Here is a 22,955-nt window from a genome sequence, read left to right as displayed (position 1 = left end):
AAAGAGTGGATGATGCTCCTGCTGTCTCCAGTTTGGGTGCTCCCAGTGTGACTGGAGTGCTGGGCTGTGATAAATACTCTGCTTCCCTTTGAATTGATGCCAATCCCATAAAATCATGCCAATATTTGACTGTTTGTGCATGGTGATGGAAATGTGTTGTTTTTTAGGTGTACAAGGAATGATGGCTTTATACAAGCAATGCCTCCTGTGGGTTTTCTCTTAGTTTTTCCCCCATGCAATTACTATTCACCAATTCTCCCAACTGTACTTTCTCCACTTTGTCCTAGTGCTGTGCCTGACACCTCTTCCTTTATTTAATTTCTTTTTTATGTACCATATCCTCTGGTATGGCTTTTGCACAGCAAAAGAAACACAACCCCCTTCTCTTAGTACACAGATGAAATGGAGCTGAAAATTACTGCAGATAAAAATCCAGCTCCTTGAACTGTAATGCTAAGATTTCTTCAACCAAAGTAGACACCTAATTGAAGATAATGTTGACTCTCTCTATAACTTTATTACTTTGTCAATCTTACATCATTAAGCATGTGTTTAATTTCCTTATCCTGCAGTAAACAGTTTGTTGTCGAGGTGAGATACACTGGTTTGTGGTTTCTGTAGGCAAAACTGTCTTTTACTTTAAATGCAGGTAGTGCTGTCTTTAGCTTTTGAGTTATGGAGCAGCAGTGTAACTGTCCCATTACTTTGCTAAAACATTTGATTATTTGTCAATCATGTGAAAACCTGAGAACTTAAATGTGAGAAATTCAAAAAGGAATGTGGCTGTTATTTTCTTTCATTGACACTTCAGCAATATCAATTTGCCAGGCTGTTGTGGGGAAAGGATTCCACATGAAACTGTCAGTGGGGGACTGTGTATCACTAAAAGGATTCATAATAAAAGATTTATTTCTGATTTTAATATGCTTAATATATATGCAAAGTAAATGTTTAGCTTTATAATTCATTTGAATATATATATGATTTCGTTTTACTCATAATATATTACCTATTCCTGTTTCTCTAGCCTTTACAAAGCCCATTATCTCAAGTTTAAAGAGAGACACATAGAAAGAAGGCAAAGAAAAAAATCTAGTTTTTCCTACTTTTAAAAATTGTTGTAGAAGTGTAAGCCTAGTATAAACTCAGAATTCTGTCTCCAGAGCTCCCTGATCTCCTCAAGAAGTCCCTGAATCCTATTAAAAATTGCTGCTTTCTCATGAAACTGCATGAAGATTCTTTTTCCTGGGAGGAAGGTTTTAATAATTAAAATTAGTCAATACTGAAGTGTAGAAGGTTATTTGATCTTGCTCAGAAACTGACACTTTCCAGAAAGGGAAAAAAAATGCAATCTCTCCAGTAAATCACTTTGTGCAGAACTGGGAGTCAAGTAGAAGAAATTTGCTGCAGAAGAAAAGAGGGCAACTCACCAGGGAAATAGATTCACTGAAAACAATTGTGAGTCTGAGCACCAAGGTTGAGATTTTTAGGACATTTTCTGAAAAAAATCCGTAAGACTCTCAAGATGAGATGTAAAAACACATTTGTTAGTACTTCAGGGCATTACATCTCTCAACCACATATATAAAGTTGCTGTTGGCTCTGGTGCTCCAGTTCAAATTTCAGTTTGTCTGCTTTCCCCCTGTAATTCCAACTAAACTCAGCTGTTTCATCAAGTCACTCTATATTTCTGTGCAGTACTGAGGCTGCCCACCTTCATTTAATAGACTAATATTTTGCTCCCGTTGACCTTGTCAGCTCTGGACAGTGTCAGCAGATGAGAAGATTAAATCAAAGTCATGCCTGTAGCTGTCTGTGCCCAGCAGGGCTGGGCTCCCTTTCAGCCCTGCTCTTTTCCAGCCTTTTTTGATGCTGCCTGTGCCACCCAAGCCATGGCATTTTTCTTGTGCATGTTCAGACCCAAATACTCCCATTTTTATGAACACCAAACCTTTCCCCTGTCCTTTTCTGACCCATTTCTTCCTTTCACTTAAACTGTCATTCTTCCAACACCATCCTGCTGTTCCATCCCCCACTGTGAATATCCTAGAGTGGAAAATGGTTCTTAAATACACCCTGTTCTGTCTCAGTGGGTTCAGGGGTTAGTGAATACAAGTCTGAGACCAGGCCACTGCTTTTCCAAAGGGTTATCACAGTGGGAAAGGGCAGTGATGCTGCTCTGCCACCTGCATTATCCTGGGGATGTCACAGGTGCCTATTGCAAGTGCTTGTGGAAGCACAGAAAAATCAATTCAGGTGCTCTGGCAGGTTGCAGTATCTCACCTTTTCTTTGTACAGCTAAACTGTGTCTTTGCATTCTGAATTTTAGCTCTGTTGTTACATAATTAGAATCAACAAATTTCATAAACAAAAAAACCCAGCTATCCCAAATGTTGCATTAACTATGTTATAAAAATTTTATTTTATTTTATTTTATTTTATTTTATTTTATTTTATTTTATTTTATTTTATTTTATTTTATTTTATTTTATTTTATTTTATTTTATNTTATTTTATTTTATTTTATTTTATTTTATTTTATTTTATTTTATTTTATTTTATTTTATTTTATTTTATTTTATTTTATTTTATTTTATTTTACAAGGAGGGTAGCATTAATGTGCAACCTAAATGTACAGTGATGCTGGAATTCAGCAGAATTGATGTTGTGGCTGAGAAAAACCCCAACATTCTGAATTACTTTGACTTGTTTGATTCACCCTGTTTCATCTCTCTCTGTGGCAGATCAGAAGAGACAGCAGAGAGGGAGGCAAGAAAAGACTGTCAAGGCAAGCAAACTAAGAGATGCAACCAACCACCTTTCTGCTCCCACATCCTAACTTTGGAGCACTAAACTATTGCATTCTATAATTTTTTTAGCTAAGTTTATTCTGTGTTATTTGAAGCACCACAAAATACATGCATTTTTTTGGAAAAAAAAAAAGACAACAGAAAAATTGCCTTTAACTCAGAAGATAGCTGGGAGAACAGGCACAGGCTTAATCTGCTTATACTCTGAGTAGGGAATTGAAATTACTACTGCATTTGCTCTAGATAAATGATTTGATGTTATTATATTTTCTGGAACTTCTGATTTTTAAGTAAGGAACACCAGAACATATTTTTTTAGCATCTTTCATGTTTATTCCATGCTTTACAAGTGAAGTACTCAAAATTCAGTAAGTAACAGAGGAACACCTTAGAGTTTGACATCTGGCAGCTGTCACAAATTCTGATATTGGGAATGTCATGGGTGGGACAGGCATGGATTACTCTACTGAAGTGAGGATTGGAGTAGTTTTCCCACAGATCTGTGCAGTTTTATATGCTTATTATATTTACATTGTTATTGGCCAACCAAAGGCCTGGTAAATAATAAGTAAATAAATAATAATAAAATATAATAAGTAAACAAGTAAATAAATAAAAGCAGATCTAATTGGACAAGGTAATTGCTACTACTTGAAAAGACCCAGATAAAACTCTACAGTCCCTGGGGCTGAGGTTGGATTACAGGTCACTGTTGCAGTTAGATGAGAAAATGTTCTGAGAGTGATGCTGTGGAACAGTTCCATTGGCAGTAACTTGTGCAGGATCTGCTTGTACCTTCCAGGAACTGTCTCTCAACAAAGTACCTGTAACTATGCAGGTCTGTCTGTATAACAAAAACAAGCTCTAATCTCGGCCCAGACAAGACACCAGAGCAAAGAAAAGCAGGAATGAGGATGGTGCTGCCATGGCAAACTCCTCTGCAGGCAGGCAAACCAGGAGCTGGGGTTCTGTGAGCTCCCCAAACTCCCATTTCCTTTTGCTTCCTCTACTGCTAATAACAAATGGGGAGAAGGGTAAAACTGCCAGCAGCAATAAAGGGAAAAAACCAGTGCAACCTATCTAAAGCAGGACCAGCTTATATTGCTTCAGAACAGGAGGAACACAAGGAGGAGGAAAATTTTTCATGAATCAAAACACCAAAGACAGCTTCTTGATAAACAAAGGACTCACTCTGGCCTGAGAAAGCGTAAGAAATAATCCAAACAATCCTTGGTAAAGGACAACAATCTTTGCAGGTGGTGTTTAGATCCTTGTTGTTTACTTGCAAGAAACAGTCAAGGGGTTGTGTTCACTTAACCAATGATGGTGATGTGTTGCTTTAATGACCAATGAGAGTTTTACCTCTCAGACCTTCTCAAACCTGTCTATAAATGAAGATCAGGAATAATAAACTTTGCTCTCTTGGACAATGCAGCTGAGAGAGTCAGTGTTGTGCTTCTCGCCATTCCCAATATAGTGCAACACCTAACTATTAAATAGAGGATTATTTGTTCAAAGCAGCTCAGCATTTACCTGCTGCTGGTTTTAGCTCACATTTATATATGTATGCACAGAGACATATCGTTTTTAGCTCTCACTATGCTGATCATTTGAGAAAATTTGGTCCAAAAACTAGAAGGCTGATGCATCACAGCAGGTCACAGACTTCAGACTGCAAAGGCTGTGCTGGCTTCCTTTTTTCAAGTTGTTGGCAATAGTTTTACTGTCTGTAGCTGGAGGTGTTCACCCAGCCAATATGTGGCTTTTTTCCATATAGTGTCACCACTGTAAATGAGATTTCCAATATGAATTAAAATTCCAAGGGAAGCATGCTGCTGTTATCATAGTGCAGTTTGCTCTGCAGAAACTGGTGCAGCTCCACTTCCCCACAGGTAGCAGGTGTAAGAAAGTTGTACAGATGAGATGTGTGCATGCTAAGGATTGCTTTATTTACTTCATTAACAGCAGTTTGATAAACATTTCTTCAGTTACAGGTCTCCTGATTAGAATCAGAGTGCGAAGACTTTCAAAGTAATAAAATGGTTCAATAAATCTGAGGCTATACATCCAAACAGAAATTACTGTACATTTAGAGACATTTTAAGAGGTATTCACCCCATCAGCATTCCATGAACTTTGAAAGTACATCTTGTAAATGATTTTCACTGCTTCATTGATTTTTAATATTGTCAAATGCTTATGGCCCTGCAATTCAGAAGTACTTTGAAATCTACTTAGCTTGGCATATGTATTATACTATGGTCTTCTCTATCTACCATTGTTCAATCTACCTATTTTTCTATATTTACAAGTTTGGACATTTTAAAAGTAGTTGGTGAGACGCAGGTTCAGGTAGAGATGATAAAAAGCTTTCTGGGTGGCACAATACTGTGTATAAATGACAGGAGGATCATGACTTTTCTTTGATGCAGTTGGATGTTGCAGTTTGCACGGTGCTCTCCCTTGGGGTGATGAACTTCCACTGGAGCAGCAACAGTGCAAGTTCTGCCTGCTTCAGGTGCCCATCAAGGATATAAATAAACAGAATAATAACACAATGAATTTTGAGAAACAGCTTCTGGGTCTTTGCAAACACCACAAGCTCTCATGTCCCTGTCTTCACCCTGCCATGCCTGTTGTCCTGACTGCAGTTGACTCATCCTCTGTCATTTGTAAACCAGGCACAGTAATTACCCTGGGAAGTAAATGATAGTTAATGGGGAAATGTGCTAATGGCTGGGAAGCCAAAAGCATTCCAAGGGCTGTCATTAATGTCTGCTGTGTGCAGCCATCAGGAGTTCCAAATTTCCAAGGGGATCATGATGTGACAGCTTCCAGCACTGGACATCTCTGAATCAGGGTTTTGAATCAGGCCCAGCTCAAAACAAAACAATGAACTAAAAGGAGACAGATGGTCCCTTCCAGCTCCTCACTGCACTTTTATTTTCCTCTTCATAAACATTAAAGGACAGATTTTTAGCTGATGTAGGATGATACAGCTCAGTAATTCTGTTGGTTTTCTAGAATTCTCCTTTTATATATTATTTTATTTTAAACAATGTACATCTTTAGATTTAAGAATATAAATTCACTTTTTGTTATAAGATACCACTTTCAGAGCACAAAGTAAGGAATACTGTCTAGCAGTACACAGATAAAATTGATCTACTCCAGTCTGCCCAAAGATTGATTGATAATCACAACCAAAATATTGATGACTTTACAAGGTAATTTGAAAGATGGATGACTTAAAAAAATGGATGTGATATTCTTTGCCAGGAAAGAAGCCTATGTCTAAAAAATTCTCTTTTCACCTTAATCTTTTGGTAATTTCTACAGTATTGGCAATTTCTAGATATTTTATTATTTAGTAATACCTTGTCTATATAAAATAACAAAAAATGAAGTTAAAGCTCACAGTGGAGTTTGCATTTTAAATTTAGATGGATTTAAATATTTTAAATCCTAGAGATTGCATCCTGTTTTTTCTTGTATTGTGACCCCACCACAGTTTTTGTGCTTCTGACAGTAACAGCAAACATACATCTCAGATTACATCTGTCATAGTCCCCATGGTTTCACTTATTTCCAGGAGGATTTTGATGTATATGAAGATTTGTGGGGATAAACCCTGAATATGCAGCCTGACAGCTCAAAATTCTAACAAAAGATTTCCAACTTTCTTTGATGTATTCATCTTCAATAATGACTATATCTAAAAAATAGTGATATATTTTCAAATAGGCCACGGAAAAAAAGGCTTTTGGAACATTTTTTTTTTCCCTGCCATTTTTCCTTTCATCATTTTCCTGGATTTCTGAAAGAAAATCCCATGAGAATAGAATAGACTGACATTCATTAGAATCTGGAAGAATAAGGGTGATTTTTTTGTTCTTTCTAATTAACTGCCCCAGGGAATGGCTCTACCAGTCAGGAGGAAGAACAGTTCCTCTATTGTGCCTTTTGTGACTTAGAAACAGTAGATGGGGAGGCTCTAAGCTATAAATCAAACAGTGAAAATCCTCTTAACTGAATACACCCTTGAGCTTCACACAGAATAAGGCCTTGCACTAATCATAAGCAGAACTAGTTGGGATATTTTTTTTTTTTTTTGCTGAAGCAGGGTTTTGCTGGAAAATGCTTATGTGTCAAAACCAAAGTACCTTGTGGAGGGAACTTGATTTCAAAGACATTTTTTTCTGAAAGACAAGCAGAGACTATCAGAAACCTCCCTGATTTCCTGCCAGTTTGTCTTGTGATTCATCCAAGAGCCTGCAGACCAGATGCCTTCAGGAACTGGCTGCATTTCCTGTGATGTCCCTCCCCAAGGAAGGGCTGAGTGTGAATAAAAATATGTTTGTGGGTACAGACTGACTAAAAGGCACAAAATAGGTTCCAAGAGCATAAGGCTCCCATAGAGTACTCTGCCTTACACTAGAATTCCTGGGGTTAGGCTATGATTTGCAGCCTTAGATGCACATGGAAATATTCCTGCATGTTGCCTCTTTCATGGCACTAATTGTGCCCAAATCAGGAGGGGTCAGGGCTGGGTTGTACCACTGAAAACACAGCAGCCCCACCCTCCCAGGCTTGTCCATGAGCCACTTCACTGGAAATATCTCACTGCCTCCACTGCTCTGAAGGTAAAAATGGAACAAAATGTGCAAAAATTTAAAATAAATGAAGCAGTCTCAGTGCAGTAATTTGTATTTTGAGTAAAACTGGCATCACAAGTCAGTGACACAATGCTCTTCAGAACAGCCCATGAGCTCCAAAACCACAACACTCAGAACTGGGCTGAGAGCTCTGTCTGTCCCTTTGATTATTTGTTTTTGTCTTTGAAATACAGGCATGTCCTGCTAGAGGAATGTGTGGTAAAGAGGGCTTCATGTTCTGCCCATGGTGGATTGTTCTGTAAATGCATTATGTATTTTTAATGATGTTTTTATTGGTAGCATATTTTTGTGATATTTTATTGACCCTTCCCTGTTTTTTAATGTGAAGAGAGCAAGCAAAGAACACTAACCTGTCCTCTAAAGCACTTGGTACATTTAGTAGTACTAAGAAGTCTTTTATCCTTTTCTGAATCAGAATTCCTTATTTCAGGCAAATATTCTTATTTATCATTTATACACATTACCATAAGCTTTTCTGCTCTCCCAAAAAATAAACCAAAAAAGAGAAAGCCATGCTCCTCTAATGCTCTGTTCAGTGAATTTTAGTGCAGTGAAAGTGCTGCACTGAGTTTGGTGGACTGGAGCAGAAGGAAGAAGTTGGGTCTGCACAGTCCCACCAGGATACTTCATCTTCAGGGAGACAAAGGAGCAGAAAGTAATGAGAAGTGGGTGGTTGAGCTCCTGTAGCAATGGATGCTGTCAGATTAATGCCTGTGTCAGCATGGGAAGTGATGGGACTGTCCCCCCATGCTGAGATGTGGACTTGCACCTCAAAGCATCAGGCTGGGCTGGAGGTGCTGTATGGAACTGATAGCTCAGGCCTTGATCACTCTGTGCTTTGATTGTCAGAGGAAATGGGAAGGAAATTGCTGAAGGTGAGAAGAACAAAGATTCACATAACAAAATACACCAAATATACGCTGTTCACATTGAACGTGCCTTGGAAATTTAAAAAAATCTATTTTCTTTATTCATAAGGATTTTGTATTTGAGAGAACATGACAGCTGTTTCTGGCCACTCCTACACTGAAGGTGAAGCAGATGAAGGCTGTTGCCAACTGATTCTGTTATTAACAGAATTTCCAGGGACTATATGGTAGTGGCATGTTCATACTTAGATAAGAAAAAGCAGATAAAATTCAAAATGATGGAAAGAGATGGACAGTAATGGACTTGCCTTTTCTAGCTAAAATCCAGAACTCTCTTTGCCTTTGATATAATTTTCAGAGTAATAACTTGTATATGGTGCTTTTCTAATGTGCCTATAGCAAATTGTCAGTGAGAAAATGTTTTCATGGCAGGTGGATTAAAAAACCCCAACCAGAGCACTGAAAAGTAGCTGAACATAATTAATTCCTACTGTATTTCAAACCACCAAATTTTGGCAGGTATATGCTATAACATCCAGTTAGTTTATACAGAGATAAGAATGCAGACAGATAAAGGTGAGATATTAAAACATAAATGCAAAGAAAATTGACTTGGAATAAATGTGGTTTAACTCTGTCAATTTTAATTCTTCAGAGTGTTAGCACTGATGCCATTGTGGCTGCTATCACTTGCATGCTATTTTAAAAGTAGCTATGCCTGAGAAACTATTCTAATTTTAATAATTTTAGAAAGACATGCTTCCAACATGATAACGAAACTGAATTTTACTTCCCTTTATTGTTTGTAAAACATCCCAATCCATTATCTATCACAATTTTGTCTAAAGAAAACAAAACTTAGAACTATTTCCTTCTCAGTCTTTATTGAAATTACAGAGATGGCTAAAACAAAATACCTCAAATTTAAAGTATTTTGACTTTCTGGGAGGCAGTGCATGCCAGGAAAGGTCTACAGTGGTGAAGAAAGGTCAAGTCAGTATTCTAAATGACAACTGTAACTCTGCCAGCAATCCATGAAAATGTAATAAAAAGGCTTCTAGAAAGGACATGATTTAGTTTGCTTTTTGCTAAGATATTAAAATGTGTCATAAGAAACTGTTAAACATAAAGTAAGGGACAAAGACCTATCAAAAGAGTCACTGAAGCTACAGAAAATCTGAAGGTCAGGGAGCTGTGTATTAGGAAACAGAGATTATTCCTGGGGAGGACAGAGAGGTGGGAGCTCCTCCTGGTCTCGTTCAGCCCTAGATGGATGTGCTGCTCCCACTCCCCACTCATGTCCCAAGGCACAGTGACAGCACATCCATTTGGGATGAGGAGAACCTGCTGTCACTGCCTCCTGTGCCTGTCCTGGCTACGGGAATGAGCCAGGAATTCCCATCTCCCATGGGAGCTGCCAGCAAGTTCAGACCATTTGGAATTAGGGTCACATTCATTGTCTGAAGCTCTTCCATTTTTACAGAGTAAAATAAAAATTACTAAAGGTGAGTTTCCAAACTGACTTCCTACTGTCTGGGTGCAAGAGCTGGGCTTGCTCTCAAAATTAGTTTGGCTTGTTCCCACTTAAGCTTTTACTGAGACAAATTTGTGTGGGCTGTGAATGCTCAGCACCAAATGGGTTCAGAAGCTTCACTGGATCCTCATCACTGTAGCTCATCTGTCATTAAACCTGGGCTCTCCTATTTCTTATTTGATCCCCAGCATCCCTCATCCAGCTCAGGGGTACTATCAGTGAGGACAGACTGGGCTAACAGGGATTTTTGCAGTTTACTCTTAGTACAGAAATCATAGTTCTACCCCAGACCAGTCTGTTGCCTCCATGAGGGTTTTGCCCAAGGTAAGATTTACAGTAACTGCTCTCTGTTTTAAATTGTTTTGATAAATTATAATAATTAAAATGCCTATCATTTATTTTTATTTTCTTTTGTGGTTGTCCATAGTAGCTGCAAGAACTTTTGTACAGATTGTTAGTAGGACTGCTCTTTTCTTTGGAATGTTACGTTAAATATATTTGGGGAAAAAGTTAAAACTTACAAAAAGTGTAATGGAAAACTGATTACCAAGTGACATAAAACAAAATCCATTTCCAAATGCACATAGATTTTTGTCTGCAGAGGTAAAGTGCTCTTTAGTTAAAGAAGAGTCATCCTGCAAGTGAAGTCACCCCAAGCAAATGATAATCATTTGGAATGAGGCAAAGTGAATACTGCAAAAGTGACACTGGAGGCTTAGAGTGCTGAATGTTTTCATGTCCCAGTGGTTTAAAAAGCAAATCCTGCAGCTGCTACTCTAAGCAGAAAAACTCCACCTTATTGCTTTATGATGCTGGATTTTAAAATTGAGGCACCAGAGGGATTTAGATTACAGTCAGTGACAGACTGTGCTCTCAGTACATTGACACTCTCTTTCACTTCTCCCTCCCCCCAAAAGAGAGAACAGTTGGTAACCAAAAAGTAAACATGTGCAAAAATATATTTATTACTAAAGGAATCTGCTTCACTTGGTATCTAAGAAATTCAATGTTTATTATTCCATGCAGATATTTTGCTGTGTCACATGCTACATTAATGATCTGACATTGTCATAAAGCTTGGAATTTGTTTGGACAGCTCTTGCAATTCTACTAATGGATGGAGAGTTCATAAGATTCAGAAGTTTCCAACAAAGGAAAGTTTTCTGGCAAGAAGTGCCCACATATGTGTAGATAATGAAATACAACCCCTTTAAAAATCTGCCTGTGGAGTTTCTTGAAATTCAGTGTAAAGCAAATGGTATATATGGGGCTTTTATTCCAAAATCCTCAGAAAGCAAGAGAAAAAAAAAAATGCTGGACCCCAGAAATGGAGCTCCTTGTATCAAAAATCTGGAATTTTCTATGTAGAATCCCAGAATAATCAAATGCTTTAGTAAAACATGGGGAAATCCAGGGAATGTGGACACTTTCCAGCACCAGTGAGCAAAGAGAGAAACATTTCTGGTTCCTGCTGGAAGTGATTTGGGAGTGAATGTCCTTTTGCACGTTAGTGGGAATGACAAAGAGAGCATCAATGTAGTAGCAGCTGGTACCCAAATTCAACAGCCTGGCATTCAGTGCTTGAGGGGAAACTCCCTTAAACACCACACACAAAATTTTCAAATATTTAAAGATGCTTTCTAGAAATCAGCTTATGATCTGCAGAAATCAGGTGGCTTCTGGTTTGTTTTTATATCTGAAATTAATGTATTCAGTTAGTCCAAAACTACTTAGTGCAATTTTAGCATGACTAAATAATCAGAATGATGATGTACTAAAAGACTGCTGTAAAGGTTCTTCATTTGATGTGAGCTGTAACTTTTCACCTCCAGTGACCATGCAAAAACCTCAGTAATCTGAGAAAATGAAAGCCTAAAATAAAGATCAAAATCATACTTGGGTACATGAAATGCAGTCTCATATTTTAGAAGGGGTTAAACACTTTTTCTGACCATCATTCAATCTCCAGATGGCTTCAAATGATTGTCTGGGGTTATAAAATTAAATGACTGCTCCTTTCAGTTATATGTTACTGTCAGTCTTTCTGCTAAAAGACATAAATACATAATTCTGCCCCTGTATCTTTTTCTTAGTTTGTATCCATTAAGAGCTACAGCTTCATCAGGTCCAATCCTGAATCCTGTTGGGGCAATAACTGAATTTCTGGGCTTTATCCACCGAGAGAAACTCCCTTTTACAGCTTGCTACAAATAAAACATTTGACTTTTCCTGTTTTGCCTGAACTATCATAAAATGCACACTTAGGCCTGTAGTATGCACTGTAACTTCTCCCCTTGAAAAAAAATAAGTCAAAAGCCTTATTTGTATTTCCACTGCTAATCAAGTTTTAGAAAGGTGAGAAAAGAACAGGAGTTCTATTTATGATAAGGGAATTTGATTATACTCAAAGTAAAATTCTTTATTGCTGTTACAAAGTTTGGTCATCATATAACTTGATTTGTGTAATTAAGGGTTTTGCCTAAGGGAGGGATGTAACAGTCTATTTCTAGAATCTAATTTTTCTTTAAAAATGGCAGCATGGCTACAGTGGCACTAAATGTAAACCTGTGACTGTGGGAGTACCCTGCTGCTGCCTGGCAATGTGGCCATTCCTATAAAAACTAGTTGTACTTGTTCTGTATTTTTTCTATTTATCTATTTATGATCAATGATTTATAGTGGCTGCACCTTTGACTGATTTTAGAATTTCTCCTGGCTACTGAAGTTTGGGATTTTTTTATTTAACAAGTGTATATTATCCATGGCTTGAAGATGACTGTCTAGCGAAAAAATTACAGAAACATAAGTTAAAGTCAACTACTCCAACAAAGTTCAAGATTAAACTGCTTCTGAAGGTCAGAAAGGATTAAGATGTATTTTTAGCACTTAGTCAGTGCAGGAAGTTTACTGCCTTTTGATGTAAAATACACCACAAAAAGTTCAGTTCCCTGTTCCTGGAAAGTAATCTTTCTTGTGGGTTTCAACAGCATAGTTCAGAAGGAGAGGCTTTCTTGCTAAGAAACCCAGCTGCATTTTGTTATATTAATAAGCAGTAAAATCCCATTTAACTTAAAACACAACATTGAATTTGCTTTAGAAAAACACAATTACCCTGTACAGGCCATTCACTTAAGAGTTGGATTTGGTCATCCTTGTGGGTTCCTTCAATACAGAACATTCCGTGAATAAGTGTCTTTTTGTACTTCAATCCTGCTCTTTATTGATATTGTATAAAATTTTGGGTGAAGCCATCTGTAGTATTTAGTGAGGACAGAGATGCATTCTTAAAACTGAGGCACAAATTCATATCCCAGTGATTTTGAATTACTCATGTGAGCAGCCTCCCTATACTTTAGTGATGACAATATTACCACCTCTCCTGGATTTATATTCTGTTCCCATAGAAATTTATGTTACCTGTTGACTTTCTCCTTTGAAGCTCAACATTACTCTAAGGGTTATAGAGATTTTAGGAAGTCCCTCTTCCATTAGACACATTCTCCCTCAGATGTTACATTTTCCAGAGGGTGATTTTTCAACATTAATAAGCATTGGAATATGGTACACTTCTGGCTGAAATACTTAAAAATGACCTGCTCCACTTCCAAGAGAGGCTCCAAAATGCAATACCAGTGTTCTGTGGCAACTGAAAAATCTGAATTTTGAGCTTCCTTCTTCGAGCTCTTGGCAGCAGTGCTAGGGTTACCTGGTGTAGTAGGTGCTGTTCAGGGCTGGCTCTGTGAGCACTGCAAGAGTGGGGTTAGGAAGAAGCAGATGATTCCTGTCCTCCCTTGTCAATGGCATCACTATCTGATTTAATCCTCCTGCCTGAGGAAGAGGAAGGAAGGTGTGCTAATACAATCTTATCTCAAGCTTTTCCTCTATAAATTACACTACCATGAAGTGTTTTGAGGAGGATGTTTGGAACCTCACAGGCAAGTCTTAGTAACAGAGCCACTGTTTGTGATTTAACAATTCAGAGTACTCCAATTCTGGTGCAGGCTGGATCAAGCTACCCCAGCTGGTGGCTGGTTCTTATAGGCTGTCTATTTGACAGTCCTGCCTCTAAAAATATCCCAAGTTGGATTTACAACACTGACCTCCCTGATAATCCTTTACTATCGCTCTCCCACTCACACAGAACACGTCTGCAGTTGAAGAAATGGCAGTATCAAGAGGAGACTGGTGTTTCAGAACTTACAGCTTCTCCCTTTTATCTTCATTTTCTTGTATTTTTGTGTTGATTTTCTCAGCAGCTTTTAGCAGCAGCAAAAGTAAATCTGAGTTTCAAACTGCGTGTACAGCAATACATGCTCATTTATTCAGATCCTGTTCTCACTTTCATTTTAATTCTTCTGTAGCAAATGAAATAATTGTGTGTTTATAAATGGCCATGAGTTTTTGGAAGGGTGGGCAAAGAAGAAATATATATTTTTTCATGTGTTGTGGACTATGGTTTCTTGTTTGAAAGTCTCCAGCCACTGTGTTTGTGAAAAGTGCATAACCCCAAATAATTAAGCTCCTTGACTTTCTGCCTTGGCACTGATAAGGCTGCCACAATGCACAGTCCCAAATTGATTGGAGGTCTCCTGCAGCACATTTTTCATTTTTATGCTTAGGAAAAAAAATCGACCATAAAAGTTTTTTATGACTTTGCCACATGGTAAAGTTAAAGGGTCCCATTTTCACCATGAACCTTTTGGAGGCTGTTACCTTTGCATTTTAACAAGGTAGACAGTGCCTGAGCTACAGCACTCAGTTCTGCTGTTTGAATGGAAACCAGGCTTTTTCATTAAATGATACAGACTCTGAAGCATGAAAACCTGTTTTGCATAGAGGCATTAGGCAGCAGACACAAATGATTGGTGTCTTAGTTGGAGACTTGGCCTAAGCCAAGATTTTTTTTAATCATTATAATACAGTAGGATGCTCATGCAAATAGGGAATTAAACTCACTCAAGCCCATATCATAGGGATAAGTAAATACTCCATTTATTTATTTAAGCATTCCAAAGCCTGCCTGCCTTTCCATGTTACCAGTGCCAAATATATTGATAATCTGATACACTGTTTTGAAGCCCTTAAAATCAGACTATTTAAATATTAGTTCAATTATTCTGTCTACTGAAGTGATAATTGGGGGCTAAAAGGTAACCAGATTATTGTAGAGATCTCTCTTGACAGCCTTTAACACCTAGTTATAAGCTAAAGCCTGGAAATTACAAACCTCTCGATATCATTCAGTCCACAGTACATTCTGAACCAATTTTCTATTTCTAGGCTATTCTTCATGCCATCATACCACTCCAGTGCTCTCCAGCTTGCTCTGAGTGCCTGCCCACTTGCAGAACTAGGCAATAAAGGTCCCTAAAAGAAACTTCTTCCTCAGTGTGGACATCAGGTAGGATTTTCAGATGTGTAAAGAACATTGCAGCTGGTTCAAGGTGGATTTGGGCTATTTAAAGGCTTCTGCTTTGTCTGGACTTGAATTTAATTTAGGCCTGAGCCAATCTAAGTCTCACAGTGCTGGGAGAGAGAGGTGTTTGCCCTATCCCCTGCCCTCTCCCCAGGCACCCCTGGCTCTCTGGAGCATCCTGATATGACTTGGAAAGCTCAGTGAAAATGAGGGGAGAGACATGGATGGGAATGGAGGAAAGGAGCAGCAGAAATAATTCTGATTGTGATCTACTGGAATAGATCACTCTTCTTGGGTAACTTGGGAATTGTTTCCTCAGTGAAACAGAGGTTTCTGGAAAACCCAGAGGGTTTGTCCAACACAGCAGTAATGGGGTAGTGCCCTGGAAACTCAGTCTGCAATTTGCAGTCACACAGTTCTGTCCTGCAATGATTTTTCCCTGGTTCCTAAAGCCTGTGCCAGCAAATATTCCTTGCTGTTCTTACCTGCACAAGCTAAATTTGACTAATAAACCTAGGAAGTTATTTTTCTTTATCTCATCTCCACTGACAGCATTATCCAAGGCAGGACTGAATAGTAACTAGCAGCAAGCCCTGAAAGCACCTGTGACACCACAAAGACACTCTCCCAGGAAGTCACCTGGTTTGTTGACAGCTTTCCCCCTCTCATTGCTGGGAGATATAGATGTTACATCCCCCAGAACTGAAAGCTTGTGGAAGATCACTCATTTATACAGGCAACACTTGTATGGGTGGATGGACACTCAAAGAACTCCATCAGGTTCCCGTCCCTGGAAATTTGCAACCATTGATTTGCATCTGGGCTTGTACTTTGGAAGTGTGTTTGAGAAGTAAGACTTAACTGTGCAGGTGTAGGCTTGAATTAGTAATTAATGCTTGACCTTGCTGGAGCTCATCTGTCCACCTGCCCAAAAAAGCTTTTGAAACCTTGAAAAACACAACCTGAAAGGACAGAATTCATCTCAGCATCTGAAAGGGAGTCCTTGAATGTCAACTCCTCTGTCTGTTTGTGCTCTGTTGTCAAGGGAAATGCATCTGCACAGAGTGATTTGTCCTGTCTTAAGAGACCCAGCTCTGGATATCAGCACTGATTAATCCTCCAAAGGTACTGAGCTCATCTATTCACTGTGGGAGGATTCAGACAAGAAGATGAATCCTGCACACACTGCAGATCCAGCTGTGCCTGTCTGACTGACTGACTGCAGTTTCCACTTTCTGCTTTTATTAAGAAATGTTGAAGTCTCTGTTAGAAAACACCAAATATTAATAGTACTTCAGAACTCTTACTTTCAAAACTGGAAGAGCCTAGCTAATAGCAATTAGTGTTGCCAAGCAATGCTTTACATTTTGTATTGTTATAGTATAGAACTGATGAATTAAAAACTTAAAAATTCTTTTAAAAGCATCTGAAATGGTGGTGATACATCACAGGTGCCATGGTACGTTTCAACTTGATTTTTGCTTTCATGTTCAGTCAACTTTTTTTTGTTTGAATATTGCTCTTCTGTATCTGAACAGCAAAGACCCTGTTTACTCCAGCTTCCTTTACTTTCAGTGTTTAAAGGAGCAATACATGATGATTCACTTACAGAATTTAACAAAGGCAACCAAAATCAGTTATGTAATACATTAGTAATTTTACAAAAAAACTGCCACAGGCTATATGTAGCTTATAAAACAAAGCCAATGATTACCATCAATTATAGCATCATCATGCAGCAATTAATGTCTTACTCTTAAATAACTGCTATTCCTCAGTGCTAAAGAAAATACCACACATTAACTGACTCATCATCAGTGTGTGATGCACAGTACAGCTGTTAATTTGATTACTCATCTCTGAGAAAAGAAGTGCTTTACAATGAAAAAGCTGTTCTTTTTTTGGTATTCTGAAAGAATGGTAACAGAGTGGCTTTAAAAATAATCCCTACATTAACACAGAGTTATTGTGAAGCATTATTTTGAGTTGTAGAGTTCTATGCTGTGTAGTTCACAGCCATGGCCCAAGCTGGATGTTGGTACTGCAAACCTCATGCACCTCTTTTGTGTGAAAATGTAAGAAAGAAAATATAAGAACATTCCCTATGTAAGGAAAATGGAAAGATCCCACTTTGTTTGTCCCAGAAAGTCTGAAAACTTTATTGCACATCTTGAAAAAGTGCTCAATCTAAGCCACTAAAATTTATCCAGCAAGAATACTGAGCCATTCTGGAATAGGTATCAGGATCAAGAAATCATAGTCTTTCCTGGAACAGGAAATACGTGTTATAGACATGTATTTAACATACACCATGAGTATTCTGCCAGAGACTACACGTTCTGTTAACTTTATTTTTTGAGCAGAATTCTGTGGACTCATCTCCAGAATCAAGTATCACCTTGTTTTTGCATGAATCACAGGCAGAATGGTACTCAATGTAAAGTTTTACAGATTAGTGAGAGGCAAAAATAGCACCTCTATAGGAATTTGAACCACTTCCAGCATTACTTTGTAGTTAACCTCTTACAAGAGACAACAAGGCCCCATCCAAAGAGACCTGATTACTCTGTAAGTTGCACAGATGAGGATAGAGGGTGTCTCTATATATAATAGACATGGCAGTATCATTTGTAGATGTGAATAACAAAATTAGCATTGCTTGGTTAAAAAAGGAAAAAATAATCACTTGATTTTCAGACTGGCTACAGGAAAAAAAAAAAAATTTACAGATTAACTTGCAAATACCTTCAGACAGAAATAAGAGGTGGGTAATTCCTAGTGGTACCACCCCCCCAAGGTGACATACCTCCCCAGAGAAGGCCTGGCCATTGAGGAGGTGCTCTGACCCCTGGCTGTCCTCGCTGCCAAAGTGTAACCTGATTTCCTCCAGGCGGTGACTGTAGGTCATTGGGCCCCCGGAGATGTTCACCAGGTGCTCCTTGTCTAACCGCAGGGACACGTGTCTCCCTGTGTTGTACATCGTCCCACTGACCTGAACCAAATGGAGAAAAGAGAAAAAAATAAAAGGATTTTTTTCAAAGTAATCTGCAAATCTTACAAACTGCTTGGAGATTTTGTTCTTTACACACCTTCACTCAAATAGAGCAACATGTCTTGTGGTTGTGAGATGAAATAACCAATCTCAGGTCACACTTCAATTTCTGCTTTGAACCTTACACTGTGTATTCAAATGTTTTGCTAAAGTCCTATATACACATTTTAGCCTTGGGCTCACATGCTGAATAGGACTGTTGCACTTCTAATTAAGTAGGTTTTTAGAGTACTTTTCATGCCAGGTCTGAATAATGGCTTCATTTCAAAATTTCTGTACTGGAAATGGGAACATTTCAGCGGACATAAATTATTAAAGTACACTTGAACAAATCTGAAATTTAATTTTTCCCCTTCTTTTAATATTTATAACAAAGTTACCCAAAAGTAAAGGTGTTACAAAAAGCAGAGATGCAATTATTCATTAATAGGGAACCCTGTGCCTCCTGGAGCTGCAGGTAAAAACTTTCACTGTCTTCCCATACAAGTCTCTTTGTTTTGTTATAAATATTTTAGGTGTACAACTGCCAGATCTTTTAGCCAGAGAAGTGCTGAATTAATTCCAATTTGATTATATATGTTTAGTTCCTACTACACATCAAATAGCTCCTTGACATTCATCTTTATTTTTAAAAAGGCTGAATGTTGTGCTTCATTTGCAAACTGATTTACAGCTCCTGTGATGAAAAAGAAAATGACTGGACATTTTTAATATGGAATATAATTCTGTCATGATTTCCACTGTCTTAGAAAAAGTTTCTGGGCCAAGAAGTTCTTTAATTTATGCCATTAGAAAGTCAAATATGCCAGTTTGAACTGAAGTAGAATTATGATTTATTAAAAAACATTCTGCATGGATACTGATGTACACTTGAATAACATTAACTTAAGAAGTAGAAGTTGTTGCTACAGTATGCTTTGTTGCACTTCAATTTAAAATTAAAGACATGACTATTATGAATTATATCCTATACCACATCAGTACTATGGTAATTAACATTGCTGCAGTGGCATTTTATCTATAATACTAATTACTGAGTTTAAATGACCTGTTTTCTTGTACAGTATGTTGTAAAAAGTTACACTGAACAGACTGTGCACTAGAACTAAATGGAGGAGATTAAACAGCTTTTGATTGTTCTGGTTCTTTACACTTTGATACAGATGTTCTACTTTTTTTGGTATTTATTCCAATCTAAAATAAGCAGTAATAAATTTCTTATGAAAAGTCATAAAGGCAGATATTTCTGTTCACTGAAAATAAACCACAATGACTTTATAAATGCTTCTTACTTTTTCTACTTGACTTTGCATGCATAATAATTAAATACCGAGTTTAGCTTAATAAGTGGAAGAAGGTCAGTTTATTGAACTTGGTTTCAGTACACTGCATATAAATGACACAAAATTGCTAATCATAAGTAACAAATGTAGTTAAAAAACAAACAGAGGAAAATGGTTAAAGCCTCTTATTCACATTTGGAAGCTCATGCTTCACTGAACCCTCAGTTAAATTCAGCAGCTATGCAAAATATTCAGAATCCAATTTCTTACTTAAATTGGCATAAATCTCAAATGAGGTTACCATTATTTTCTCTCTTTTAGTAAAACTCACCCAAATAATCTAATGTGAATCAAATCACTCTCCACAGAACAGACAGGGGAAATGATAAGAGGCAAATTCATGAACAGGAGTAACATTTGTCTTTCTTACTTTCCCCTTCATAAAAATGCTCACAATGACATGGTATTGACTTTTTGGAACCAGAATTTTCCTGCATAGCTGCAGACTACGAGAATAAGAAACCAGAATAAAACCTCCAGAAACCTTTCCTCCCCCTACTCAACTTTCCCAAATGACAATGTAGAGACAAAATGTGATGTTAAAACAGTACCAACTATACAACAGTCTTTACATCAATCTTTGTAGGGAGAGGAGTTTTCTCTTGTCATTCCAGGGAGAGTTCTCCAGAAGAAACAGTTCTCTCGTGGCTTTTCATTTCTATGAATAGCAGCCACCCGGGCACAAATTCTGCCATCCTGACATCTCTTCCCATTTTCACAACCCTCTTAGATGTGTCCATGGGCCATGAACTCAAGGGGTATTATTTTAAGGATGTGTTATTCAAAGGCAAAGGTTCTTCATCAGCTCTCATCCCTCTCTCTCTCTCTCTGTTCAAGTGTCTCATGGGATCACAGCTTCTCCACCATCTGCTTAGCTTCATCAATGGATACTTTGCTCAGATCTACAGCTTGAATACTTCATTCCCCCAATACTCTTTCATGAATTAAAGGAGATTTATTGTCCATCTCTATGGCCTAATCAAAAGAATATTTTAGCCTATTAGAGCGTCTCCTCATTTTCCTTCCATCTGAGGCTTGACTCCTTCTTTTACTGACATTGATGTTTCATGTTGTCTTTCTATGTGTCAATTACTCTTTTCTCTCCCTGGGGGGAAAAAAGAGGTCTGCAGATCTCATCTATGTAGTGAAAGTGTTAAATCTCTTGTCCAGTTTTGTGGATGTTTAGGTGACCTCTGCAAGGGCTGCAGCTGGATGGCCTCCCCTTCCCCTGCTTGGAACTTTCTGGTACAACTTAGCAGCAGCAGAATTTCAGCCGAGCTGAGGCTGGCCTGGTCCAGCAGCGCTGCTGGAAAGGGCTTGATGGGCTCTCCAGGAGGGCTCAGCCACCTGGGAAGGGTCTTTGGCCACCCCACCAGAACAGGACCTGGAGAGCTTCCCAGGAGGGCCCAGAGCAGAGCCTGGCCTGGGGCTGCTCCCCTCAGTGTCCATCCCCTGCCCTAGGGCTGCTCCCCTCGGTGTCCATCCCCTGCCCTAGGGCTGCTCCCCTCAGTGTCCATCCCCTGCCCTGGGGCCGCTCCCCTCAGTGTCCATCCCCTGCCCTGGGGCCGCTCCCCTCAGTGTCCATCCCCTGCCCTGGGGCTGCTCCCCTCAGTGTCCATCCCCTGCCCTGGGGCTGCTCCCCTCGGTGTCCATCCCCTGCCCTGGGGCTGCTGGGGCCCAGCCCAGCCTCCCCCCACCTCAGGCCGCACAGGCCGGCCACACCAGGCCTCTGCTACCTTTCAAGGCCAGAAAGAAATAGAGAGAAAATCCCAGCCTTGGGTTTTTAAAAAGTGGTATTCACAGAGGCAGACATACTTTTCAGTGGTGCAAAATGCTGTGAGTTCTCAGAACTGGCCAGCTATTAGCCCATCTCAAGCACAGAAGAAACTCCCAGCAGCTCCTCTCAAAGAAATCACTTCTGTGGGTGGTTCTTATTGCTTTCCCTAAATGTCAAACTACGACAAGAAGTTAATAAGTAAATATTTTCTGCACTTTTTACATTACATTACAAAGTAAACAGTATGGAGAATGGGCATCTTATGGGAAAGATGTTGCCTTTTCCTGGTACAGTTAACAGTCTCTGCTATTCCAGAAAGCTCAGTATTTTTTTTTATATGTGGACTGGATAAAATGTTATAGGGTAGTTTAAAAGGCTCGTATAAAAGACCTGTTAAGATCTATACAACTATTTCCTTAATTTGTCAGATGGATTTCAGGTGCTTCAGCATGGTAGACTTTGTGCTAACTCTTGCTCTGCTTTGTTCTCTGTGCGTTTGACTTGAAAGTTACACAAAGATAAAAACTTAGCAAACAAACCTGGGGAAGCAATAAGCACTAAATCTTGACCTCTTCTTTTTAGGAAAGATCGATATTCACATTTATCTTATGTGCTAGAAATGAGACTGAAGTAGAGAAAACATATTTAATCATCCATAAAGCTGGTCTGAGAAAACAGAGAAGTCCAAAATAATCCAAGTTAATGATCAGACCACAATCTCAGTTGACCTCATTTTCCTCACAGATTTAGAAACATTTCCAAACAGGTAATATTACCCGTGGCAAAATCCCCAAGTAGAAGAGAGCACTCTCATGGGCTTCAATCTTAATTATGGAACATTTCAACTTTGGTAGGCTTTAATTAATTTATTAGCATATTCTTGATGTACTTATTTCTATTTAATCTCATTACTTTTAATTCTTGCTTTGCAGAGCTTTGTGCACGTAATTCTCCAGCAGCATTTTTCTCTCTCTTCATCTTAATGAAAGGGTATAGTAGGCTGGTATATTCCATTCTTCATTTCTCAGTAAGATCTGGATATCCTATGGTATCTCTGTATAACTTGGCCCTGTGACCATAAAAAAGTCCCAGTTCTGCTCTTTGAAAGGTGGAACATAAGCAAAGTGAGTAAAAATGCACACCCAAGAAACACAATCTCTTTGCTGCATGTTTATCTTGAAATGCTCTGTGACTGGTAGGAAAAACCCCACAATAATAAACTCACTCAGCAAAATCCCTAAACCAAACCAAAAAAGCCACATAAAAACTAGTCCAGAAACATTTTTTTCCCCCCAATGGTATTCTTTAACCCAGCATCTGTGGAAGTATTTTTGTTTTGTCCCAGCTATGTATCTTGTTCCATTTATCTTTTCTTCCACAAATAGTCCTGGACAAAATACTTTTCAGAACTTCCTTTGTGGCCTACTTCTTTACATTACAGCCTCTGTTAAAATAGCTATTAAAACCCTGAGCAGGA

General features: G+C 38.5%; 1 protein-coding gene across 1 annotated transcript in view; it reads right to left on the bottom strand.

Moving 5' to 3' along the window:
• The window catches only part of CA10 (carbonic anhydrase 10), a 168,978-nt gene that overhangs the window by 17,964 nt on the left and 128,059 nt on the right, over positions 1-22,955 (bottom strand). Inside the window, exon 4 of the mRNA XM_015645856.3 lies at positions 18,113-18,298. Coding sequence (XP_015501342.1) covers positions 18,113-18,298 — 186 coding nt within the window. The remainder of the gene's footprint in view (positions 1-18,112; positions 18,299-22,955) is intronic.

Source organism: Parus major, chromosome 18 (genome assembly GCF_001522545.3).
Source record: "Parus major isolate Abel chromosome 18, Parus_major1.1, whole genome shotgun sequence".
Taxonomy (NCBI): Eukaryota; Metazoa; Chordata; class Aves; order Passeriformes; family Paridae; genus Parus; species Parus major.
This window is presented reverse-complemented; position numbering and strand designations above follow the sequence as displayed.